This window comes from Parasteatoda tepidariorum, chromosome 6, assembly GCF_043381705.1.
Source record: "Parasteatoda tepidariorum isolate YZ-2023 chromosome 6, CAS_Ptep_4.0, whole genome shotgun sequence".
Taxonomy (NCBI): domain Eukaryota; kingdom Metazoa; phylum Arthropoda; class Arachnida; order Araneae; family Theridiidae; genus Parasteatoda; species Parasteatoda tepidariorum.
In genome coordinates this window covers 55738330-55765080 of record NC_092209.1, presented here as the reverse complement: position 1 = coordinate 55765080, position 26751 = coordinate 55738330, and the positions used below count along the sequence as shown (strand labels likewise).

Here is a 26751-nt window from a genome sequence, read left to right as displayed (position 1 = left end):
ATTAAAAAAAATATATATTACAAACAATGCTGAATAAAAATGTTAATGCTTCCATTTATATTTTGTGTGAATTCTATTCTTGATCTGAGATTTTTAAATCACATGAATAGGAATTCCATTGGGAGACTTTAAATCGCTTGAATGCAAATCAAGATATGAAATTTTAAATTGCATAAATATTCAATTGCGATTCGAGTTTTAAATACAGTAAAGGCAATTTTGAATCGTGTTTACATAGGTACGAAAATGCATAAAAAAATTTTTTTTTCAGAATTTTGAAGGGAAAAAAAAGCGAAATTTTCTTTAAAAAAAAAAAAAAAAAAAAAACGGAATTCCGCGAAAAAAAACTTATCCTGGATAATAATTATTGCTATTGATTTAGTTTCCAAAATCTGATATTTTAGACACGGTATTATTTATTACAATAATCGAACCCTGAAACGAAAGAATTAATTGGGTGACCTCTTTTTTTTTAAAGAGTATAAATCACGCGATTTTGTCATGTTTTTTTTTTTTCGTTTTTTGGAAGTTACTACTACGAATTCTACGATTATCGATTATTATTATTTAATGTGATGATGATTTTCAAAACACAAAAAAGGAAATAATAATTTCAGCGTTTTTTCCATAACAAAATGAGAGAATATCACCCTTAGTATTAGAACTTAAATAGTAAATTAATAAATAAATAAAAAAACAAATTTTGTAATTACAGCACTTCTGTTACTCTAGTATACAGATATATTTGTAATCATTAAAAGTTTCTTGCATAAAGATATTGGTAATAGTGAGATTTATCACATAAAAAACGAAAAATTCTGCCACAGGGCCTTCTGTATTTTGAACTTTTTTATTTTCCATGCACAGTTGATATTTTTAATCTGAGTAATCATTCAAAGTAATATAAACTATCAAAATCTTTCTTGCTTGAGTGGAAAACATTTAATTTTAGAAATATATAATTTATGTAGAAAATGTGAAATTACCTCTAAGACTAAGGCAGCGGTCGAAGCACACATCGTTATTCCAGCATTCACCTGGGCAGCGGTCAAAGCACACATCTCTCTTCCGGCATTCGCCTGGGCGGCGGTCGAAGCACACATCTCTCTTCCGGCATTCACCTGGGGGGCGGTCGAAGCATACATCGCTCCTTCCATCGCTCCTTCGACAGTGGTCGGAGCATACAGAACGAGCTAGGTAAACATAATAACTATTTTAAATAGAATTTTACTTTAAATATTATAAAATTTCAGTATTTTCTTAAACTTAATTTAGGAACCGTAGAGAGATTTCTTAATAAAAAATAAGCACCTTTTAACCTCTCAAAAAATATTATAATCACTTTCCAAAAAAAAAAAAATCATATTTAGGATCTGTGCAGTAATAATTTTTTTTCTCGATCGTTTAAAGTTCTTAATTTATAAGCAAAATCAATAAAATCCAAAAATTTTACTCATTCATGATAAAACGACTAGTTTCTGTTAAATATTGCACAGAAAATAGTGAAAATCATGCAATTTTTATATAATTTAGAACAACAATTAATACGGCAAAGAAAAAAAACTCTTTTTAAAGAATAGAAAATTACGCACTTTTTGCGAATCCCGAATAAAAACATCCCTCTTAGGATACCTTTTTTTATTAAAGCTCCTATAAGGGCTTTTACAAAAAGTAAATAAAAAATAAGAACCTTAAAGCAAGTTTTAAAAACACTACACACCCTAATTAAAAATGTAAGCATAATGAAATAAAAATATAGAGTAGAGAAAGTGTTACGTGAAGTAAATCAGAATGAAAAGCAAGAGCTTTAATTTCTTTTAAATGTTATTTAAACAAAAACAAAAAAAACTGTACTAAATGTGGTGCAGAGAAGTCAAAAGAATTCTCTGCTAGAAGAGTTTAGAGCAGCAAGATTGGCAATTTCAAAAACTAGTTTTTCTCCCCATCTCTTTTAAACCCTTTACTAGCAATTATGCAAATCAAAGAAAATGTTTTTCACTCACGATTTGTTTAAATCCGGGATGAAAGTAGTCAGAAAGTAAAACAGAGGAAATCCAAGTGAATGTATAAATATATATCCCAAAATTTGACAAAAAGAGCGTGAATTTTTAACTTTTAAACCGTGTGATTATAAATCCTGATGATTAATTTTAAAATTGTGTGAATAAGTATTGTAATATTTGATTTCATCAACTTTCAAATCTCGTAAATAATGTACGATATTTAAATCACTTGAATAAGAATTGCAACGCGGAATTTTTAAATCAGGTAAATGTGAAAAATCGCTCTATGATAACAAAACGCGGTTTTGAAAACTCGTAAATACAAATCGCGATATTTGATTCTAAAATCTTGTAAATAAGAATCGCTATTTACGGTATTTAAATTGCGGGAATAAAAATCGCAATGTGCAACTTTTAAATCAGGTAAATACGGAAGTCGATATTTGATTTTTAAATTGCGTGAATAAGAATCTTGATATTGGCAAATTCTGGGCTTGGGATTTCTAAATTAAATTTATAGGTAATTCAAATTCAAAAATTCCAATTTCTTTGCTGTTCTATACTTTTCTAACCTCTTAAAAAAAATTGTTTTACCCACTTTAAAAAGACATGAGCAGTGAGATAAATCTTCAATGTTATGATCTTCTTTTGACTTCTTTGTACCATGTTTAGTGAGCTGAATAAATGATTAAGGATACAAAGTTTATTATCCTCTTTTTCTTTAACATAAAAATTTAAAAAAATCTACATTATAAATATCTATAATAAAAACTAAATAACAGTTAGCCACAATATGTAATTCTGAAATTTATCCCACATGCGCAAATTAAAATTGCTTACATTAGGTAAAATAAATATTTTCATAAATACATTTCTTTTAAATACTAAAAATAATTACAAAAAACTTTCTTAGAGAGTAATTCAAGTTTTTTTTATGTTGAAGAATGTAGCAATAAAATTACAGTAATTAGTAAAATAAATAAAACATTTCCTTAATTTACATAACCACTTCCTTTAAATACTAAATATTATTAAACCTGAATTAGGTATTTATACTTAATGGCACAGTTACTAAAAAAAAAACTTTTAGAGTAATTACTTTTACAACACTGAAATTTAAATTTATTTGTAAGATATATCTATAAGGCTCCAGATATATAGATTAAAATATTAAACAGAAATGCATCATACAATATTTGCAATTTTGTAACATCAGGTCAAATAAACTAAGATTAATAAAAGAACAAAATATCTTTTTCAATTTCTTGATTTATTTTAATTTTATAGCATGTTTGAATTTTAAGACACATTAAACAATTTTATTGGTGATGTGAAAAAGGGCCCATCAAAAAATTATCTGAAAAGATTATCCAAATACTTCTTTTTAAGCTTTTAGGATTTGATTCTATTTTTAAAAGCAAGAGAGTTTTAAAGAGCCGCAACATTTAGTTGCAGAGCTTGAGTCTGATTTAGAATCAGCCTGTCAAAATATAATGAAATTTAAAAACATTTTCATTACTGAAAATTGATATTGAATTTTAAATTTAGAAAACTCTTTTTTAGAGATCTGTTTATTAGGAGTATTAAGAAAATAAGACATCTTAGGAATATACTACACAGAGGTCTGTCCAGGCCGAATTTACTACCGTTTAGCGGTGTACCTTCACAAATTCAATTTTAAGAAAAACGGTAGTTTCACAAAATACTTTTTCAGAAAATTGTAACTTTGCATCCCTTAAGAAACGATAAGTCCATATTTTTGTGTAGATTTTTAAATATAATTATAAATTTTTCACAAATTATGTCTAAATTTTCACAAAATAGGTACCTCTCAGAAAAACCTAGATAGACCCCTGCTACATTATTAACAAGGAACTTTATTAAATTTTTATAGTAAAGATTCTTTTTTTTTTTTTTAAACTAACATACAACAGTTCCATTGACTTATAACAGGCAAGTAAATTAAAACTAAACTGAAAGTAAAATATAAATACCTTCTACGAGAAACTTAAAAGCAAAAGTTTTGAGTTCAAAATGCGAGCGTTAATTTTAAAATATAGATATTACTTGAATTTACTCATAATTTTGGAACAATTTCCATGTCGTGATCTGTCGCAGAATAATTGCCAAGTCTTACTTAACAAAAAACTTAACCAAGTCTTACTTAACAAGATCACAGAAGGAAACTAGAAAGACATAACTCATATTCATTCCACAGGCAAACCTCTTATTTTTTTTAAAAAAAAGAATTGCAAGTTTAAGATTCCTATGACGCCTTAGCGATTGTAGCTGACAGGACAGATCACAATATGGAAGTATTCTCCTTTATATATATTCAAGATTTACTAAAGATAAAGATATTTAAAACTCACGTCTATGTTTTCCATATGCTGAACTTTACAGGATTTAGGAAATTCTATAAAAGAAAAACAAACAAATAAATAAATAACAGAAAAATACATATTTAATAACTATAGAGTAAGGGTGCAAAAATCTGAGTTTACTTTTTGATGCACTCAATTTACACAGATTCTATTGTAATCAATGTCGTTTCTCGATCGCCCTTTCAACAGTTTCTGCTATGAAATTCCTTATGGTTCTAAAATACCCAATACTTCAAATACAATATTACAATGCACGAGTTTCGAATTTCAGTTAATAACTTTTCGACTTGCATTATTTCTACCAATTTTATTATGAATCCATGTGATGTTTCTAATGCTTTTTCGCGGCTTTTATAACCAATTTCTATATGGTTTTTAAAATCCTGAAACAATTATTTAAATATCACAAATTGTGAGTTATAAATTACATTTATCGCTTTTTGCCATGCTTTTTTTTTTGTTGCCTATTTCATCATAAATTTTAATGATTTTAAAGCTACACTTTTACATGAGATTTCGAAAATCCTGTATTTTTACTATGATATTATTACGACACAAGGATTTCAAATTTTGTAATTGTAAGCAAATTATTTGTAAGTTCTAGAGACTTTGCACCAGGGTTGGGTTTTTGACGTCAAAAAGTGGTTTTTGACATGACAAGGGTATAATACTGGTTTAAACCGTCAAAAACCCGTCAAAAATGTCAAAAACTGAAGTTTGCCAAGAAAATATATAAACTTCAAAACTACCAACAGTTGCCATGCATTATATTGAAATTTAATTATACTATAGGTAATCAGCAGGTTTTAAAATATTTTTTAATTAAAATTAAGGTAAAATAACAGATTTAAAATCTCAGAAATTTATATTCAAATGCATGTGCAGAAAAATTTTGCACAAAAATTGTTTAAATATTTATATTTAAAAAAAAAATTTTTTTTTTTTTGATACTTAAGAAAATTAAAAGTTTATTACTATGCATTTTTGACATATAAGGAACATATAACTAATATTTATAAGGAACTTACAAGTTATGTTGTATAAATACAAACTTGATACAAGTGTATAAAAAAAATTTTTAATGTTATACCGAATATCTTTATTATCCAGTATGTTAATTTGAATTTAAAAGTAGTTATATTTGTGAATAATGATAAATATAATTCATATTGTTTATTATATTTATTTATAATTATTACACTTATCATTTTAAAACAATTTTTACCTCTTAATTTTTTTTCCCCACTTGTATTAAGAATACAAATAATGCATATCTTGAAAGCAAGAAGTAATTATTCAACAGCTGAATATTTAGATATTCAACAAAACTATATAGTATTCAGCAAAATGAAATTCACAAGTATTTGGATAAACTAAATTTTCAGCATAGTAAATGAATAGGCTGAATATACTGTAAATCGACACTAACTACTCTGTGTATTTAACAGAAAGCACTTAAATTTGTATTGTCTTATGTTAAAAAGATTATTAAGAAGATTTAAAAGAATATTAAAAAGATTTTTCTTTAAAAGATGTCTAATGTACAAAACTGCTAATGTTTATCTTTAAAAATGTCTAATTTTTAGTATAATCTATACTATACACTAAATTTGGTTATAAATAAATTTCTTAATAATATCACTGCAGATTTTCAATAACACATGAAAATGAATACATAATATTACAAAAGATGTGAGCTTTCAAAAGTACAAGATTTTGGTTACTATTCAAAATATAAGTGTTTCTTCAAAATTTTAAATTTATTTTTTCTAGAACATATTTAGAAACACTATCCTTTATAAAAAATATATAAATTTTATGTATTAATTAAATTTCACATATGAATATAGGTTTTTGACATTTTCGACATTTTTGACAGTGAGGTTTTTGACGTGACGGTTTAAACCATGGTTTAAACTGTCAAAAACTGTCACATGTCAAAAACCTGCCAACCCTGCTTTGCACACAAGAAATACACACTCAAAACTGTTGGAATCATGCCTTCCAGATAGCAACAACTACCCCTTTATTTTTATGGTAAAAAATTATCAAAACACTATAGTGCGGCTTTCAAGAGAACTCGGACACCCATCTCGTGGTGGGTACTATAGTTATGAGGAAAAGTCACTTTGAATAGGGGTGTGGGCAGAGTTTGTGATTTTTTTTTTTAAATCAAAAAAGTTGAATTTTTTTTATTTAAATCTGATTTTTTTATTATTTAAATCTGATTTTTTCATTATTTAAATCTGATTTTTATTCAAATACACTGTAAGAACTTTGATTTATAATTAAAAAAACTTTATAAATGTTTAATCAAAATTAAATTAATATTAAAACTATATTATAAAAATATTTTAGAAGATCTAAACTACCTAAAACAATTTTTCATCATTATACATAGCTTTGAATGCATAGCAACCATTTTGAAATAAATGAATACTTTATCTATTCAAACAAAGTTTCAATATACTTTATCTATTCAAACAAAGTTTCAATCAGCAAACCATAATTTTAATTTAAAATTGTGATCTTTTTCTCTCTCTTGATTTTTAAAAAGACAAAATAAATGTAACAGATTGTGTTTATTGATGTAGTCATTTATCAAAAAGTAAATAAATATATAATCGATATATTTTTATAGTAAAATATTCATTTTTAATCCCATATCAAAATAAATAAGTTAAGCTATAAAAAAAAATTAAAAAATTCTATGTACCCATTGGAATTTTTTTACACAAAATTTCTTTATAGAAAATCTATAATGAAATAGAAAGCCTGACACAGATACTGTAAACATGCACCCTGTTACCAGTTAATATTCCTACTGCTTTAAATAGAATTTGAAAGAAAGTAGTTTCGTTAACTAAAATTAATTAATGCAGCACTTCATTTAAAATAAATTTTAAAACTAAGAAAAGAAAATAATAAAAGTATCAATAATTTAAAACACTGTTTTTTTAATTTTTCAAATCAATATATAAAAAAAAATCAGTTAAATCGATTTTTAAAAAAAAAAATCATCTGATTTAAATCAACAAACCCTGGGTGTGGGTGAATAATTTTGTTTTAATCTTGGCATAGGTCGGCATGAATATTCATTTCAGATGAATAACAGAAACAAAATCACTCATATTTATAATAATTTCAATTGACATATTTTAAATAACAAAATTTAGTAATGTATCACTGTTAATGTGTTACACATCAGTAAACTTAAACATTTCTTAAATTTAAAATATTTCAAGAAATTAATTTTTATTTACATAATATTCCATTAATTAATTTTATGAATAAATATAAATTGATCAATTATTTATTTACAGGAAAAAAAAATGATTTAATATTAACAAGAATGCGCAACCAATGTTTGTAAAAGTAGAAATATTTTTTAGAATACTATATTTGGAATTTAAATTTAGGAAAACTTAGTTTCTCTGTAACAGTCTTTCCCCCCCCCCCTCCAGGAAGGGTTAATTCGATTAACAAAACAATAAGGAAGATAAAAAAAATTTGTGAAGGGTCTTCATGTCTGATTAAAAGATAAATTATTTTGTGAAGAACCCGTTTTTATGAAAAGATATTTTGTGAAGGGTCCGTTTTTCTTCTAAACAGACCCCTGCAAGGAAAAAAGATTGCAGTAGGGTACCTACTCGAAGGGTATAACTCATAGCCATCCTTACTAAAAACACAATTAGGGACATGTAAAAAATTTAAGGGTACACAAAAAAAATTAAATAAATTCGATATGAAATGAGTTTTGATATATTAATACAGACATAAAATCAAAATTTTGTAGCTTTTATAATTCTAGACATAAAATTTTATAGCTTTTTATAATTCCATGACATTAGTACTAATTATACATGTCTTGAATTTTTAATTCTCAACAAATAATGTTATTAATAACTACCTACAAACCGTGAAATACACTTATAAAAATTAGATGATTTTGTTTAGTAATTTTTTTATTTATTTAATCTTGAAGAGATTGATCTGCTCCTAAGTTAAACTTGACATAGTCACCAACAAAATCTTTTTTGTCCTAAGAGAATTCTTCTATTCAAATTATTTATTATAGAAATTCATGATTTTGGACACTGCTAGTCTATATTTTAATCTACAAGTAAAAATACTTAGCAACACTTACTTAAAAATGTGTAACGACAAGTTCTAAATTTTGACTTGGTACTTTTTAGATTCTCTGATAATGGAGGAAATTTTCTTTCGACCAAGTACTTATCTTTGATCAATTTTTGAATATTTGACCTGAAGCGCTTCTTTGCTTCAGTGTAAAACTTGGGACTCTTTCGATACTTGGCTTCTTTAACAGGTGAAATACTATCCATAGCCTGATAATAAAATTAGTTTTCAAATTAAGAAAAATACTTGGAGAAAACTAAGTCAAATGTATAAATGGGTAATTTTTGCATAACATCTACACAGATTAAAACAAATCTTAAATAATGCAATCCTTAATTAAATTCTATTTATTACTTTTTTCAAATTATAGCTATAAAGAGCTAAATACAATTTTAAAACTACTGAAAATAATAGCTTTATTTAAAATAATAGCTTTATTTTGCTTTTTTAATGTCGAATAGAGTCAGGAGGAGAAACTTTGAGCAATTAGTTAAATGTAGCACTAGAGAAAAAGCTTAATAATTTACTTTACACTTAATACCAGAAAAATTAGTTAAAAACAGAAATTTAAACACAAACCAGCAAATAATATTTAAAATAGTAGCAATTTAATAATGAAGACAGTGTTGTGTCACAACAACCAGAAATAAGACGTGAGTTGTACCAAACAATTTATTTAAACATTCACACGAAAAATCACAAAATATTACCCAAAGAAATATCTCTTCTTAGAAAAAAACTCTCTTTTCAACTACACAACAAAAGAACATCACTTCTCGTGTGTGTCTATCAAGCAACATCATTTTAGCATTACCTCTCGAGGAATTGATGCTTTTAGCTCAGTTGTCACACACTGTTACGTTACAGTCTAACTCCTCCCTTCCACAGAGTTTTCTTTGCAAAAGTAGGAAATGGCAAAAAAACTTACATAAAATTTTGTCAAAACCGATTTATATGGGCTGACATAAAACTGTTTTGTTTATCTGTAAATAGGAAAATAAAAGTTAACAACAGGCTCAACTTGATGTGCCCAAATGACTAAGTTAGTCGGCTCAAACTATCAGCATTGATATGCATAGTTCCAGGTTTATGTATAACGTCGAAGTTCAAATGCTGCAAGGATAAGGCCCATCTTAATAGTCGGGAATTGATTCCAGTGTTTTGTTTAAGCCATACTAAAGGATTATGATCTGTTTGAATTATAAATTTGTGAGGACCATCTATATAGCACTTTAACTTCTTGACAGCAAATATAATTGCCAAACATTCTTTTTCTACGGTACTGTACCTACTTTCAGCTTCACTGAATTTTCTACTTAAATATAGTATGGGATGTTCTTCTCCTCTATCATTGATTTGCGATAATACTACACCCATTCCAAGGTTTGAGGCATCACACTGTACTATAAAGGGTTTATCAAAATCAGGACTGTACAGAACGGGGCTCTCAGATAACTTCAATTTCAGGGTTATGAAAGCCTTTTGACATTCGTCATTCCAAAGTATAGACTCCTTCTTAGATTTTCCTTTCAATAAATCCGTTATTGGGTTTGAGATTAAGGAAAACTCTGGAATATATTTACGATAATATCCAGCAAGTCCCAAGAAAGCCCGCACTTCACTCTTGGTTTTTGGTACAGGGAAGTCTTCAACAGTTTTTACCTTGAGTTCTCCTGGACTTCTTTGTCCTTGTCCCACTTGATGGCCTAGATATTTTACATAGAATTGTGCAAATTTACATTTAGATGGCTTAATCTTTAAATTGGCGTCTTGAATTCTTTCCAATGCGGTGTTGAGATGAATAATATGTTCATCCCAAGTGTTCGAGAAAATGGCGACGTCATCGAGGTATGGAAGAGCGTAATTTTCACATCCTTTTAGTATTTCGGCCATTAGTTTACTAAAATAAAAACGTGTATTCTTTAATCCAAAAGCCATTCTCAGTGGTCTAAAGGATCCAAAAGAAGTAACAAATGCAGCATATCGTTGAGCTCTTTTACTCAAAGGCAGCTGCAAATATCCTCTGGTCATATCGATTAAGCCTATATACTTAGCTTTGGACACTTGCTCTACTCTTTCTTCAATATTTGGTAAAGGATAGTATTGGCTACGAGTAATTTGATTCAAACGTCGATAATCTATACATGGCCTAGGATCTTTTCCTGGAGCTTCAACTAATATTAATGGTGACGCGAAATCAGATTCGCCTGGTTCAATGATCTTAGCCTTCAGCATTTTCTCCACTTCTTCTTTCAATATTTTAGTTTGACGAGGAGATATACGATAGGGTTTTGTATATATTGGCTTTTCGGTTTCTAATTCTAGATCAAATTCTACTAAATGAGTACAACCAGGGTCAGTTGAAAACAAATCAATGTATTTATCCAGTAGAAGTTTCAATTCGCTTATTTGGTGATCATCCAGTCAAGTTTCTACTTCACTATCCTGCAATAATTTCTTAAACTTCTCCTCATTTTCAAAATTAACCGGTTCCATCGAATAGTGCAAATCCAAAGCACTTGGAGTCATCAGTTGAACTAAATTAACGGTTTCAGTTCTTTGGAAATAAGGCTTTAGCATATTAACGTGATACACGTGAGTCGTATCTTTTTCCAAAGTTTGAACCACATAATTTGTTTCAGATAGTTTTTTCACCACTTTCATTGGACCAATCCATTGCACTGATAATTTATTAGGTCTTGTAGGCGCTATAACTAGAACAGCGTCGCCCATTTTAAAATCTCGCCTAATGGCTTTCTTATCATACCAAATTTTTTGTTTCTGTTTTGCATCTTCCATGTTCTGAATTGCAAGTTCCTGGCTTCTTCTCATTCTATTTAAAAGGGAGAAAACATACTCCGTGACCGTATTTTCAGAATCAATTTTATCAGATAATTTTTCATAAATTAATGTCATGGGCGTTCGAAGATTTTTTCCATCCACTAGTTCAGCTGGAGTAAATCCGGTACTATCATGTACCACAGACCTTAAAGCAAAAAGTACATGAGGTAAATGTTGCTCCCAATTCGTTCCAGTACTCTAAGCATAGGACGCGTAAAATTCTTTTCATAGTCCTACGAAAGTGTTCAACCGGATTACTTTGTGGGTGCTGCACAGAGCTATGTAATACTCTGATTCCAAATTTTTCCAAGAATTCTGTTGTAAGAGCGCTGACAAAAGACGTTCCTTGATCACATTGTAACTCTCTAGGGAAGCCCATTCTACTAAAAATTAACAATAATGCCTCCACCACTCTAGGTGAGCTAATGTCTGTTACTGGGATGGCATCCGGATATTTAGAAGACAAACAAATTGCAGTAATGAGATCTATTTCCTGAATCTGTGATAAGGAGAGGCCCACATGCATCGACATTTATTTCAGTGAATATCTCTGGAATAACGGGCACTAACTTTGAAGGAGCTTTCCTTTTATCTTGAGATTTTCCAACCCGGTGGCACAAATCACATGTTTTAACAAAGTCTTCAATATCTCGGTAACAATTTGGCCAATAAAAATTTTTTGCCATCGCATCCTTCGTTTTGGTAGCTCCTAGATGAGATACAACATTTTCATGACAGAGGTTCATCAGCTGAAACCTAAATTTTTCTGGTACCATTAATAGCCTCCTTTTTTCACCACTTCTATCTTTCTTCATAAAATATAAAATTTCATTATAAATCTCGTACTTATTCCGTGACAAAGGAGAGTCAAGAATCTTTTCAAAAATAATTTTAAACTCTTCACTTTCTCTTTGGGATTCTTGGAAATTTTGTGGCGAAATATTTAACAGTTCGATACCAATAAATTCTTTATTACAAGGTAATATCTTTTCAGTGAGTAAGTCATCGCTTTTCGCCGTTTGATCAGAAGTAACGATGTGTTCATTGGAATCGGCTATACCGAGCTGTACATTATCTTTATTTTCTACTTCCCTCCTTTCATTCATTTTTTCTTGTTTTCGAGTCATTACAGCACTTATCATTGGGATTTCAAACGAATTTTCCAATATAGCAGCCGTTTTGTTACCCAATAAATAATACCCTTGATCAAGAGAATCACCTAATACAACTGCCTTAGTAACCACTTTTCCTAACTTAGAGTTTAATTCAACTCCGGCTAATGGGAAACAAAATGATTCTTCCTGTATAGGAGTTTTTATAAAAACAAATTCACCCGTGTACATTTCAGGTTTTACAAATCTCCTAGGAATTAAATCCAAGGTTGCGCCAGTGTCTCGTAGCATTGAAATGCCAACGCCAATTACCACGCCAATGTTTGTATATGGTGTCATTATATCAGGAAACCTTGGTTCCGAAACGTGAAGTGAAGCCGCAGTTTCTGAATTTGTTTTCGCCTTGGGACAATGAGGGCGTAGATGATCATAAGAACCACATTCATAGCATCTAAGCTGTCTTCTTTTTTCAAATTCTCTTTCGCGAACATTTTCTTTAATATTATTTTTCTGCCAAGTCAACTTTTCTTTAGTTCTGGTATCACTTTGGTTCAGAGATCGCCAAGAATCATTTTGATTACTTCGATTATAAGACACAGACTTTTCCTTGAAACTGTTTTTTAAACTTTCATAGTCGTCAAGAAAATGATCTCTCATGTCATTTGGTACATGACGTTACATTTGCTCGGTAACCATCAAACTCTTAAGATCATCGAAAGTGGTAATTTTTACTTCAGAAACCCATTCGCTAAAATAGCAATTTAATTCTTGTGCAAAATTTCGCCAAGATTTTTCAGGTGATTTAAAATGTCGATAAAAATTTTGTTTGAGTTCCTCTGCATTAAGCTTATATTCTTTAAGAATCAATTCTTTTACAAAGTCGTAGTTATTGGCATCATTAGGAGACTCTCTCGCCAACATATTTAAAATGTCGGGTTGTACTACGCTCAATAGGTAAGGCACCCATTCATCTTTAGGAATTAGTGCAATTTCTGCTCGACGTTCAAAATTTATCAGATACAACGACATTTCATCTTTACCTTCATTAAATTTTGGAGTTATTTGTAAAATCTGTATTTTATGATTTGTTTCACCTGATACCGGTCTGTTTTGGTGCTGAATTTGAGAATTTGCTTCTAATTCGAGTTTACGCAATTCCAATTGATGTTGCCGTTCAAGTTCTTCTCGCCGTTCTTGTCTTTCAAGTTCTTCTCGCCGTTCTTGTCTTTCAAGTTCTTCTCGCCGTTCTTGTCTTTCAAGTTCTTCTCGCCGTTCTTGTCTTTCAAGTTCTTCTCGCCGTTCTTGTCTTTCAAGTTCTTCTCGCCGTTCTTGTTTTTCAAGTTCTTCTCGCCTAATTCTCTCCTCCGTTATACGAGTCAAACACATCTTTACATCCTCAACCTCATAATGTTTACTAGTTTGAATTATTTTTTTAATTTCACAAACATTTGCTTGAGGTGGAACAGATTCACCTAATTCGTCGGCCAATTCTATCAAATCCACTTTTTTCGCTTTATTAAGAAAAGCCATAATTTACAACTGATAAAAAACTAAATATACAATCACTGACTACCTTAAATCAACTACTCTTACTATATCCCACCGCTGCCACCAGAGAAATTCTGTTGTGTCACAACAACCAGAAATAAGACGTGAGTTGTACCAAACAATTTATTTAAACATTCACACGAAAAATCACAAAATATAACCTTAACGAAATACCTCTTTTCAGAAAAAAAACTCTTCCTCAACAACAAAAAAAGAACATCACTTCTCGTGTGTGTCTCTCAAGCAACATCATTTTAGCATTACCTCTCGAGGAATTGATGCTTTTAGCTCAGTTGTCACACACTGTTACGTTACAACAGCTAAAAAAATTTCCTGAATTAATTGTTCTGGAGAAGATATAATAATAAGTTCTTTATCTTATAACTATAAAAACTAAGAATTAACAAAAAATCTATATTAAATTTAGTAAGAATAATGAAAGGGAGTATTTTTATCAGGCAAAATAATCATTGAGGCAGAAATTGAAGCATTGTGACAGAAAAATATTTCAATAAAAATTAATTTTATATTAATAAAATTACATACTATTTTTTAGATGCATATAAGAAAATAACCTTCCTTACAGCATTAAGATAAGTCACAAAATTTTCCTTAAACTTTACCTAAAATTTAATTAATACTTTCTCATTCTAAATTTAACCAAGCAAAATTTCTAAGCCCTATAGAAGAAGAAAAAATCACTATCATTGTTATGGTGGTAATATTGTACAGTTTTTTCCAATGCTTATTAAAACTACCACTGATATTTGAAATCTGAATAAGTAGCAATAGACATTAATTTGGAAAAAATACTGCTCAACAAAATAATTTCCAAGATATATTTTGAAATGTATTTACAAATATTTTTCTTTATTTAACAACCAACAGTAACTCAAACTATACTAAAACTAAATGAAAATTTTGGCCTTATCTGTAATACCTTACAAGATTATAATCTATTTCTTTTACATGTAGAACAGTTAATAAAAATGCTGAAAAAAAAAAAGTTTAGCTGGAAAATTATAGAATAGGCATGGAAGATTACTTACTATAAATAATTCAAAAAATGAAGAAGATATGGGATTTCTCAAATTGATATAGTTAATGAAGAAGTCTCCTTTCTCTTCATTCTCCCAAACAATTATATGTTCAAACATTCTGTCTTTCAAATACCTATACAAACGTGTAAACACTTCACGAGATTCCTAAAATGAAAAAGAACAAAAAAAAACAATTGCTTTCTAACAATAAAATTTGCTCCATCAGAAAATTTAGAATAATATTGTTAGCACCATTTAAGAGCATAAATAAAAATTAATGCAATTTTAAAAATATATATATAAATTTCTACCATTAATTCACATGAAGTTTAACTTATCAGGTTTCCATTTCACTCAACATACAAAATTTACTTCACATTACATTGATAACTGGTAAAATTATTTACATTCAATACTTTTATTTTTACTATTTGATAAGATTGTCAGCGCCATTTAAGAACATAACGTCATAATACTTCACATTCATTACTTTTAAAATTATTTACATTCAATATTTTTATTATTATTTGATAAAATTGTTAGCGCACCATTTAAGAACATATTCAATTTAATAAAAAAAATAATTTCTACCATTAATTCACATGAAATTTAACTTCTCAGGTTTCCATTTCACTCAACATACAAAACTTACATCATAATAATTTACTTCACATTGATAGCTTGTAAAATTATTTACATTCTATATTTTTATTTTTACTACATTAAGTCGAGTAAAAGACTTATCAATTATACACTATACTTAACACATAACTTTTCTGAAAATTTCCCCATGTGTCTATTGTTTTTGAAAGCGGATGTGGAAATAATAAAATATAAATAAACTTTAAATTTTTTTTATTTATTATTCAACTTTTAATATCTCTTTTTCGTATGATGAAAAGTATAACAATCACCTACTTGTAATGGTACACCACAAGTTTTGCAAGTATATCAGGTTTCGTAAAGTTATAATAAATTGGTAGTGAATTGATTAGTAAAACTTGAAAAGTAAGAAAAATTACGCCCACTTTTTAAAATAGTCACTACGAGATCACTGCTAACATGATTACTATGACTCGTAACCGGACATCAACGCTTGGCCACGTAAACACGAATTAACTCGTGACCGGCCAGCAATGTGTTAACAAAATATAATTACTAGCAGCACTTTTGCGATTTAATCTATGCTAATATTACATTTTTTAATTTTGCTGCGATCCTAAAATGATTCTCGACTTGTACCATCAATAACATTTAAAATAAGTAATTCAGTGTTAAGGTTTAATTTAAAGGTTCTTATAGCAACATTTTGTATAGTTGCAAAACAATGAATTTAAATAATATTACTATCACAGTTTGATACTTATTTTAATTTTCTTATCACATTTCCTAAACGTTGCTAAGTTTATCCATACTATTATTTAAGAGTAAGATATCAACAATTTAAGTGTAAAATAATTTTGGAAACCTTACTGGCAAGATATTATATTACATTTATAAACACTTACAGGATCGGCTTTCCTTCCCTTTTTTCTTTGAGAACACTTTTTCATTTCCATAAGGAGCTTCTAATTAGAAAGTAACCTAAAAGTAAAATATTAGTAAACTTTATTATTAAAAACAAATGATAATAGCTATATTAACTACACATTATTTGAAAAGAAGAGTAGAATTTTAATTAAGGAGGAAGGATTCCCTTCAGTTTTTACATACGAGATGTATAATCCAAATATTAGAATTCTTTTAGAACTAAATACTTAGTAAAAATTGAGTAGATCTACTATTAAATAACAAGTGAAATAACTTTCAATCCTGAAGTAAATATTACCTGGTTGATAAGCTTCAATCTAATTGAATGAATAAAATTGATCAAAATCCAACTTCAAATGATGTAATGATGCCGCTGCCTGTCTGATTCTGTCGGTTGAGGAATATGACGTCATGCACTGGCTGCAAGGTGACCAATCAAATTCGCAGATTTAATGGAAACGGAAACTAATGTTCTGTAGCTCCGCCCGAATTGATTCTCTTGCATTCTAGAAACAAGAAAGTGTTTATCCCCCTCCTCCTCCACCGCTTCAAAACAAAGTGACTGATTCTGATAACTCGAATCAACAAATGAAAAATGCTTCGAGACAAAGAAAAAATAAAGTATTTTCTTTAATATGTGTGTTTGAAAATAACGCGTCGCTAAGTGTTATAGAAAATTCTGTTTTTGGTTTTAATTTCACCAAATCGCAATTTTAGAAATTTAAAATTAGGACGGAATGATTTAAAACTTTATTCATCGAAATACTTGCTGGCAAGTGGTGCGCTTAACATTTGGCACTTTCCTAGAATTCTTATTAATGAAATATTATTGTTATTGACTGTTAAAAAAAATTTCACTTGTTAAGTGATATGAAATTTCGCCACATTTACACCGATATTATGTCATATGAAATTTATACCGATTCATGAAAGGAGTGTAAAAAAATAAAATAGGTGTATAAAAAAAGTCAATTTAGGGCTATAATTAACTCATATTTTTAATTGATTAGAGAAGATAACAAAAAAAAAAAAAAAAAACTAATACGTAAACTAACAAAATTTAGAACACTTAAAAATTACTGTTTATTTTGTGTTATCATCACATATTTAAATTGAACGTGGCTGTTTTTATTTTATTTTAATTAAGTTCAAATTCTGCTAGAAATGTAAATTTTTTTTGTTGTCAAAATCTGCTTTTTTAGATTTTTATTAAATTGTTGAAACTTTGTGAATATTTCAACAAGCCACTTGTAAAATTAATTATCCAAAAAATCTGTATACACGCTTTTGAATTTTTTTAAAAAATATTTTCTCTTGTTGCGAGCTCCCTTTCGAACTGAGCTATTTCCCCATTTAAAGGCCACATTTAAAGAGCAAAAAATGAGTTGTTTCAATTTGGTTAAATTTTAAAGTTATATTATAATTTAATTAAGGTTGTTTTTCAGTGTTTCTTACACGTTTGTCAAACTTAACATTCGTAATGCCTAGCACTTACTCTTCCAAAATTTTCATTAGAATAAATTTAAAATTCACCTCATATGTTTTGCTTCAGCCTAGGCCGATAAAACCCTAGGTTAAACCCTGATATAGTCACAAAAGCCTATAGTCAGGTCAGGGAAGCATATCTCTGAAACTGTTTAAGAGGGTTTAAAAAAAAATTTCTGAAATTTTCATTTATGAAACTCGTTTTTCGATTATATGCGAAAAATAATTTTAAAAAAAATATTATCTAATTTAATTATGACTGCAATTTTTTTTGACTTGTTAGACAGACAAATTTTTACATCATTTTTTAAATTAGGTAATTTTAAATAGAAAAATCTAATAGTAGTAGCATTTTATTTACGTCACGCTAGAGCTGCACAATGGGCAACAGTCTGGGTTCTGGGAAACTAACATCCCTGATGATTGGAAGATGCGCCAGCACAATTTTGATTTTTGCTAGCTCCAGGGTTGGATTACCCATTAGGCCATGGCCTGGGCCCCCCTTAAAATGGATTTTTTTTAAATAAATTTAAAAAAATTAAGAAAAACACTGATTTTCCAAATTTTTTCAAAATGTTATGATTATTTTTTAGTTCTAATTTAACAAAATAAAGTAAAATTTAATTTATTATTATTTATTTTTATTTTAAATATGCTTTCTTAAATGAAAAGATAGATAAATACTTTTATATTTGAATAAATAAAAAATATGCGAGAAAAAAATGTAATCTAAGGGCCCCAAAAATTTGGATGGCCTAGGGCCCCGCGTACGCTTAATCCAGCCCTGGGTAGTTCAACGAACTGCGTGCAAGGCTGAGCTCTTTACGGTAGAACAGTTTAGCGAGCAACTATACCATTCTCCCTTTGTACATACGCTGGCTGAGTAAAGTGGTCATCCACGTGCTCACAGTAATGTCCGCAGTCAGTAATGCTTGAATTCAGTGTCCTACTGAGAACCGTATCTTTACGATCAGTCCACTGTAGGATAACAAAACTTGAAAAATGTTTCGCAATAAAAATTTATGGAACATTAGAAATTACTTTTTTTTGCTCAAACCATTTTAATAATTATTTTTTTAAAAGTAAGATTTATAAAAAAATTTTGTGTGTGTTGTTTAATTTAAATGTTGCTTAAAATGAAAATTTTGGTTCAAAAATCTTTAATAAAATTTATAAATCTCTGATGAGCTCACGTAAAAGTTTTTTTTTTCTTAAAAAAATGCTTACATGATATCTTACCTGAGAAAACTGGGGCTTTAGGCTGCGTTGGTCAAACCGTAACCTGTTGCATGATATTACGTTTGCTTTAAAAACTAAAAAAAAAAAAACAAGTTTACAACATTCATAATTTGTTATCAATATCATGAAAATATCGCTGATAAACAAATGTATTATGATACTACTTTAATCAATAAAGCCTTATCGAGAAAACTATATTAATCAAAAATAATAACTCTTAGGGAAATTCTAACAGAAACTTAATTGATAATTTTTTTATCTGATACGTTTAAACTTTTTTTTTTTTTTTTAAACAGATGGTGGGATTTTTCCCTCTGCATTTGAAATGTGAATTTCATCTATAAGTACAAAATATAGTTTTAAAAATTGAAAAATAACAATATAGTTTTATTTATTATTTCATTTTGTAACAATTGGCGTGACATAACGAAGTGATAAAACTCTAAATTTTAGATTCATCATTAAAATATATGAACCTTTTGAAATGCATACATTAAAATAAAAATAAATTTAGCATCTAAACTGAGGAAATTAAATCTGATTGATCATTAAAATATATTAACCTTTTGAAATGCATACATTAAAATAAAAATAAATTTAGTATCTAAACTGAGGGAATTAAGTCTGATTGATCATTAAAATATATGAACCTTTTAAAATGCATACATTAAAATAAAAATTAAATTTAGTATCTAAACTGATGAAAACTGATACTGAATAAAAAGAAAACCAACAAAACAGCAAGAGCGGTTATTCAAGCAAATTTTTCAAAATTTTGAACATAAAATTTCGAGCATTTTTGGAGTTTCTAATCGCGTAAGAAAAAATGATTATAATTGAAATTTTTAATAATTAAAAAAAAATCAATTTATAAAAAATAAGCGATTATTCAAGAAAATTTTGATTAAGTATAAAAATAATTTTTGGTGATATGTATGTAGTTGCAGTATCAGGATATAATACTTGAGAGAATTTCATCATCTACTTCCTCATTAAAATGCGCCAACCAGGCCAGAAGGGAAACATCCGGTGTCCACGGTGCCATCGAGTCTAGACGGGACGGGAAAAGTCCCGAATTTATAATTAACTCTAACTCTTTTCCATAGAACAATCTAATTTCGCATTTATTTCCTTTTTTCTATTAAATGTTACGTTAGATTATTAAACTATTGTCTTTATTTCCTCTTATGCTCTACAAACTCCAACATATATTTGCTTCAGTTTATAAATTAGAATACAAGTGAAATAAGTTTACGAAAATTTTTCTAATTGTTAGCATTAATTGATTATTTCAGGTTTAAAGATTTTTGCTTTAAAATAAATTAATTAAACTGAATTTAATAAGCCTTTTTGAAATTTATCGCACTATTCGCTAATTGTCAGTAAAAATTATTCAGAAAAGAAAACACTCATTATATAATTTTTCTTTCGTAAACACACATTATATATAATTTAGCATATGCCTAAAAATACTCTATGTTTAGCATTGAAAGAACATTTTGTCGCTAAAAATGGATTATATTACTAGGTATTTTTTTTTTTTAAGAAAATGTTAATTTTGGTATTTACCAAGTAGGCAAAGACTTTTATTGCTCAATTTTATTAGCTCGCTTTCATGTGTGTGAGGGTTGAATCTTGCAATCGAAATTTCGACCTGTTTTTGATTAGCTAGAGTTGTCAAAAAATTTAAAATAGTCAATAAGAGTTCCAACTACTTTTCGAGGGCTGCGGTAGCTCAGAGCGTTTTCCTCCCAATGAGGTGACCCAGGTTCGAATCTCAACGTTGGCTAGTTGATACGAATTCTGCTCTCAGCTCGTATCAACTATGAGGCTGATGTAAAATATCCTCAGTGGTAGATGGATCATGGGTTAAAATCCTTTTTCCGTCAGGCTAACGGTGGATGAGTTTCGTGGTTTTCCTCTCCACGTACATGGGTAACGTTAGGCAAATACGGGTTATTTCTATTAAAAAAATGCTTCGCAAAGGCTAGTTTTTCTCGCTGCTTGATTCAGGAGTTTCTTTTTCTTCTGGGTTTGGTTCAAAATTACAAGGCTACGGAATTAAATATAGATAGTCGTAAATTCAGAATACGATAGGCTGTTATTCATTGGTAATAAGAAATAAAAAACTACTTTTCGATTTACTAGAATGTTCAAAATACTACGTTGATAGCCATACAATTTTAAACCGTTTTCAGACTGTAACAAGCAGAATCGATGCATCGCAAAAATGTATTTAACGCCAATTAAAATTTCGACCACATTGTCACCAGTTAAAATGCTAAGTTCTAACTGGAACTTAAAAAAACGTATTTTTAAAATTTTTATTGAAAAATTATTTTTAATTCATTAGTACCTTGGGACTCTTTTATTTGGGAATGTTTCGAAAAAGGAATCACAAACACACATAAAAATTAATTTTTTGATATAAATAATTTTAATTTTATTATTTTTTTAAAATTTTTCCACTGACAACACGTTTAACTAAAAGCATTTGGCTGATCAAGTAGTGTTTATTATCAATCGAAGTCGAACTCGATGGCTGCAATTTTTCGTTAAGTAAAGAAGTTTTATTTTATTTAACTGCCTAATTTTCTATCAGAACGAATTTTAGTAAATTAAATCATAAGACTTTTCACTTTTATTTTTAAGATCACACAATATCAAAAATTGTGGCAATTTGCAATGTGTTATGCGGATATTTAGTTTTTAAAATTAAAGTTTCCATGTGAATGTTCGACAAAGCCACACATATAGGAAAAGCAAACTACGTTTTTAAGGTGTTCAGTAGAGTGGTTTAATGCGAAATTACATAATTTCCAAGTTTTTAACTATAATCCAGTGGAAATTCTGAAAACCTGTAAAATACCTACCGGAAAATAATTGGAGCCGCCTGATGTAAAAATATCACCTTTAGGAAAGAGGTGGCTTACACCAAGCTCTTCATATTCAAAATAACTAAAAAAATTTACGACTTAGGTATTAATGAGCTAAGAGGTATTCATGGCTAATTTCCATGTGAAGATATAAAACTACACATAATAAGAAAAGGCTTGGAACCATACAAATGTAAAGTACGTTTTTAAGTTCTTCAGAAGAATACTTCGGTTAAGCTACATAATTTCCGATTTTATAACTATATGATGTGCTCTTATTCCGTAGAAATTCTGGAAATCTGTAAAATACCTACTTGAAAACAATATTTTGGGACCGTCTGTTGTAAAAAGGTCACCTTTCGAAAAAGGGTGACTAATCAACATGTTTTTTATGTTCAAAGTAACAAGGAAAATTTACGACATTATTAATGGCTAGGAAGATTATTCATACATATTGGAGGCTATTTTTTGTAAGGCAATATTACCACATAAAGTAATCAAAATATGTAATAACTTATTTCAATAAGTTTGTGTTAGTCTTTTTTTTTTTTTTACATTTGCAAATGAATATCTCTTAAAAGTATTCTATTGATAGAAATGATATGAAACCATAAATGATTTAAAGCATACATTATATCATAAACCTAGCGTGTTATTTCGCAATCTGCTGTGAATTGAATATTAAACGTTTTGGAATGAGGATAATATATATTTTAGTTGTGCTTTATTTACTATTCATTTTTTTATTTCACTTTTTACACAAAAGTTTCGAATTTAGTTTTAATAATTTACTTGGTAAAATGCAAGGAATTCATGTGCTTACTTACATAGTTTGCTTAGGGTCGTACACAGTATATAACTGTAAAATGTATATAAAGACTGTTTAATTTCGATAATAAATAAAAGACACACGAAATGTAATATATCGGGATAATTCGTTTGGTAAAATAAACGAAACATATATGTAATCAAAAAATATGAAAAATATATGTAATAATAAATAATATTATTTACATTAAGTATTTTTTATTTAGTATGAAATTTATGTTTACTATTAGGTTTTATGTCATATTTTAATAACTAAATACAGTAGAGTTTTTATGTATTTTTTTTAAACTATTGTGCATTGCTGGGATAGACAAAATAAAAACTATATCAGAGCTATAGAGTATTAATTTCTTATCAATATTATTCTAAGATAAATAAAAATTAAAAAATTGCTCAAATTATTGGTTGAAAAACCATCCAGGACTGAGAATACATAAAAAATCAATATTTTCTGATTGCCTGAAAATGCAGGTACACTATCTTAATCAATATTTATACTTAAAAATAATTTTTTATTTGTTGAAAATCGTAGTCCTAATCTTTTATGCATCAGTTTTTTCTTTTCTTCAAATGAAAAACTGCAATGATTGCAATTTCATGCTTCATATAATGGATTAAATATCATTTGTTGAAGTTAATTTAAGGGGCAGAATTAAAAAAATTAAATGTGAAGGCAAAAAAAAATAGACAAAATATTCTTCTTATACTAAATTTAGGAATATATTTTTCAGTTTCACTTTTTGCTTCTAATTTCATATCATCTATTTTGAAAAAATCAGTTTTTGCATTTTAGTAACAAAATCTAACTATAAAGGGAATTTTGGACTATGTACCATGTGTACATCTAGTAAACTAAATTAAAAGGAAAACTAAATAGATTAAATATTAAAATACAAGGAAGATCTATGTAGTGATAAAATTAGCTGTAAGATAAGATTAATGTCATTGTGAAGTTTAAAGTTCGAGCAAAAAGTGTTTTTTATAAAAAGAAAGTTATTTACTTACAGCCTTCACTCTACAAATATGTTTAAAAAAAAACTACCACCCCTATATGTCAAACCCTAAGAGATTAAATCATAATGAAAAAATAAATAAATGAATTCAGTAAAGAGTGACATTTCATAAGTTGGCATTTATTTAGCAGAATTTATATTGATATGATTATAGAATAAAAATTGATATTATAAGACAAAATTTAAGTTTGCACAAATAAGGTGGTGACATTAGACTTTTCAGGTGTCAGAGAGTCTCTATGGAAACTTATTAATGGCTGATAAAAATTCATAAGTACGTGAGTTGATGGATTAATTAGCATGACGAGAAAGAAAATTTAGAAGCATACACCCTCTACTAAATTAAAGAACACGCCACAGTTTAACCTATAAGCTCTCTACCAAGTACAATAAAAAATTCCGAATAAGACGCTTTTTTCGACAAAATGAAACTTCCGCAGCTATGCTTATGACATAGCTTATTGACACAGCATTATGCTAAAGAGATGAATCATTTTCCATAAATTCTGGATGTAAATCTTTTAGAATTTTTTTTTTTTGATAGAGAAAAATCTTTTTAAAATGGAAATAATGTATAAGAATTAATAAGGAAAAAAGAATTTAGTAATGTTAGAATTGAAGAAGATTCCAAAAAGGATTTAAAATAAAATTGCTCTAGAAATTTTCAAAAACTTTATTCCTGGAGAACTGCATTATGCCATGTGTTTACTTTGAAATATATTTTATGGGCTAGTAAAATATCATACAAATAAGTTGTAAATTAGTATTTAAATGAGTTTAAATACTAATTAAAAGATTCTAATACATATAATAATATATTGCTGAAATTCAGTTGTATATAATATAAAATTCTTCTGAGAAACAAGAACAGTGTTGAAAATTAATAGTCTCGCTATGAATAGTAGTTGTAGTTATAGGAAACTTTTAGTAAGTTCCATAGATTAAATTAATCCCCCAAAAAACTGAAGCGCTAAGAGAATACTTGATTGAAAACTTCTTTCGCTTCAAAAATATACAAATTGGAAATAACTGTCGACATGCTTCAAGCGCTCGAAAATAGGTGCTCATTTTCAAGACTTGCCAGACGTGAATGAGAAGAAACAAAAGTGATTTGAAAAATAAAACATAAAGTTACCAATGAAAAATGTAAAAATTATGGTGAAAAACTACACTAGAAAAATAACAGTAGCTGAGAGAGAGAGAGAGAGAGAGAAAAGGTGAGAAGCAGAACGAAGAAAACCATAGCAAATAGAAATGCAGTTTTCCCTGATTTGCTCCTCTCAGCTACTGTGGTTTTTCTTGTTTTGTTTTTCATGCTTTTTTCGCCTCTTGCCTACTATGGTTTTTCTACTTTTGTTCCTCATCTTTATTTTTCATTTTTTGTTGGCAACTTATCGTTTTATATTTCAACTCACTTTTCTTCTTCTTCTCAAACAAGCCTGGTAAGTCTTTAAAATGGGCGCCTATTTTTGAACGCTTGCAACATGCTGACTGTTATTTCCGATTTGTGCAATTTTGAAGAGAGTGAAGTTCTTAATTACTTAAGTTTCATACATATAAGCACTAAGCAATACAAAAAGACCACTAACTAAATAAAACATCACACAAATCCTGCTTTATTTGGTTTTTATAAGAAGCAACAAATATAAATACTATAAAAACATTTCTTAACATTTTTGTTGTTGTTGTATCACCTGGGAATGAGATACACAGAAACAATAAACAACTTTTAAGTTGTACATAAAAATAGCCATTTAATACTATAAACATCAGACTAGATCACACAACACCAACTACAAAAAAAGCAATCGTATAATTTGACAATATTTGTAAAAACAAACACGGCAAAGTCAACATTTTCGAGAAAAAAAAATGAAGCTAAAGACTAGCATTGTTTATAAATATTAAAACTAAACCAAAAAGGCTTCCACCATAAAATAAATAAGTAAAAGCAAATATAATACCATCAAAAATAAAAAGTAATGTTAAGTAAATATTCATAAAACTACTAAGAGAGCCTATAATAATAAGTAACCCTTAACAATATCTCATATAAGTCTCAAATTATTAATTTGAAATACTAACTGTAAAACATTATTTCTAATACATAAATTCTTTCTGAAGTAGAGTATAAAATGGACAGTTTTTATTATGAACAAATGCTGGAAGACTTGTAAATACAGTAACAATATTCAAAAGAAAAATTTGCAGAAAGTGTTATGACATAAAAATTGATTTTCACTTAGTATAAAAAAATAAGCCTTATTTTAACAAGCAAAAAGAAAAAGAGAAAAGAAGTTATATTTAAGATAAATAGACAACTAATCAGAGGGAGTAATTGAGACAAAACAAAAGCAGGGACCAATCCAGGATGTCTATTTTTGCAAATACATTAACTGCCAATTTGGTTAAAAAGAAAATTTTAGGGTAATTAACATTTTTGAAAAAATCACAAAAAATATGTAACAAAAATTTGATTCTAAATTTTAAAGAGACAATAGAAACTATTTAATATCTAATATCTAAGTAGGACAAAAACTGCAAATAAATTACAACTTAGTATCATAGGAAATATGACGCATCATAAAAAATCATACATATTATAGTCAAGAATAAAGGGACAAACGGAATACGCTCATTAAATATGAGTTGGTTAAAATAAACAAAGAAGCTAATATGTACAAAAATGAGCTAGAAAATGTTTTTAATGTT

At 28.3% G+C, this 26751-nt stretch overlaps 1 protein-coding gene across 5 annotated transcripts in view; it reads right to left on the bottom strand.

The window, feature by feature from the left end:
- Positions 1-17133, bottom strand: part of LOC107449190 (uncharacterized) — a 32693-nt gene extending 15560 nt beyond the window's left edge. The window contains exons 1-7 of one of the 5 annotated variants that reach the window (XM_043052638.2): positions 16897-17133; positions 16577-16652; positions 15078-15233; positions 8535-8736; positions 4376-4419; positions 2602-2679; positions 987-1193 (exon numbers count right to left, since the gene is read on the bottom strand). In XM_043052638.2, the coding sequence (XP_042908572.1) occupies positions 987-1193; positions 2602-2679; positions 4376-4419; positions 8535-8736; positions 15078-15233; positions 16577-16627 (738 nt within the window). In that variant the 5' untranslated portion in view covers positions 16628-16652; positions 16897-17133. The other 4 variants (XM_043052641.2, XM_043052639.2, XM_043052642.2 and 1 more) reach the window with 4 other exon arrangements.
- Between the last annotated feature and the right edge of the window lie 9618 nt (positions 17134-26751).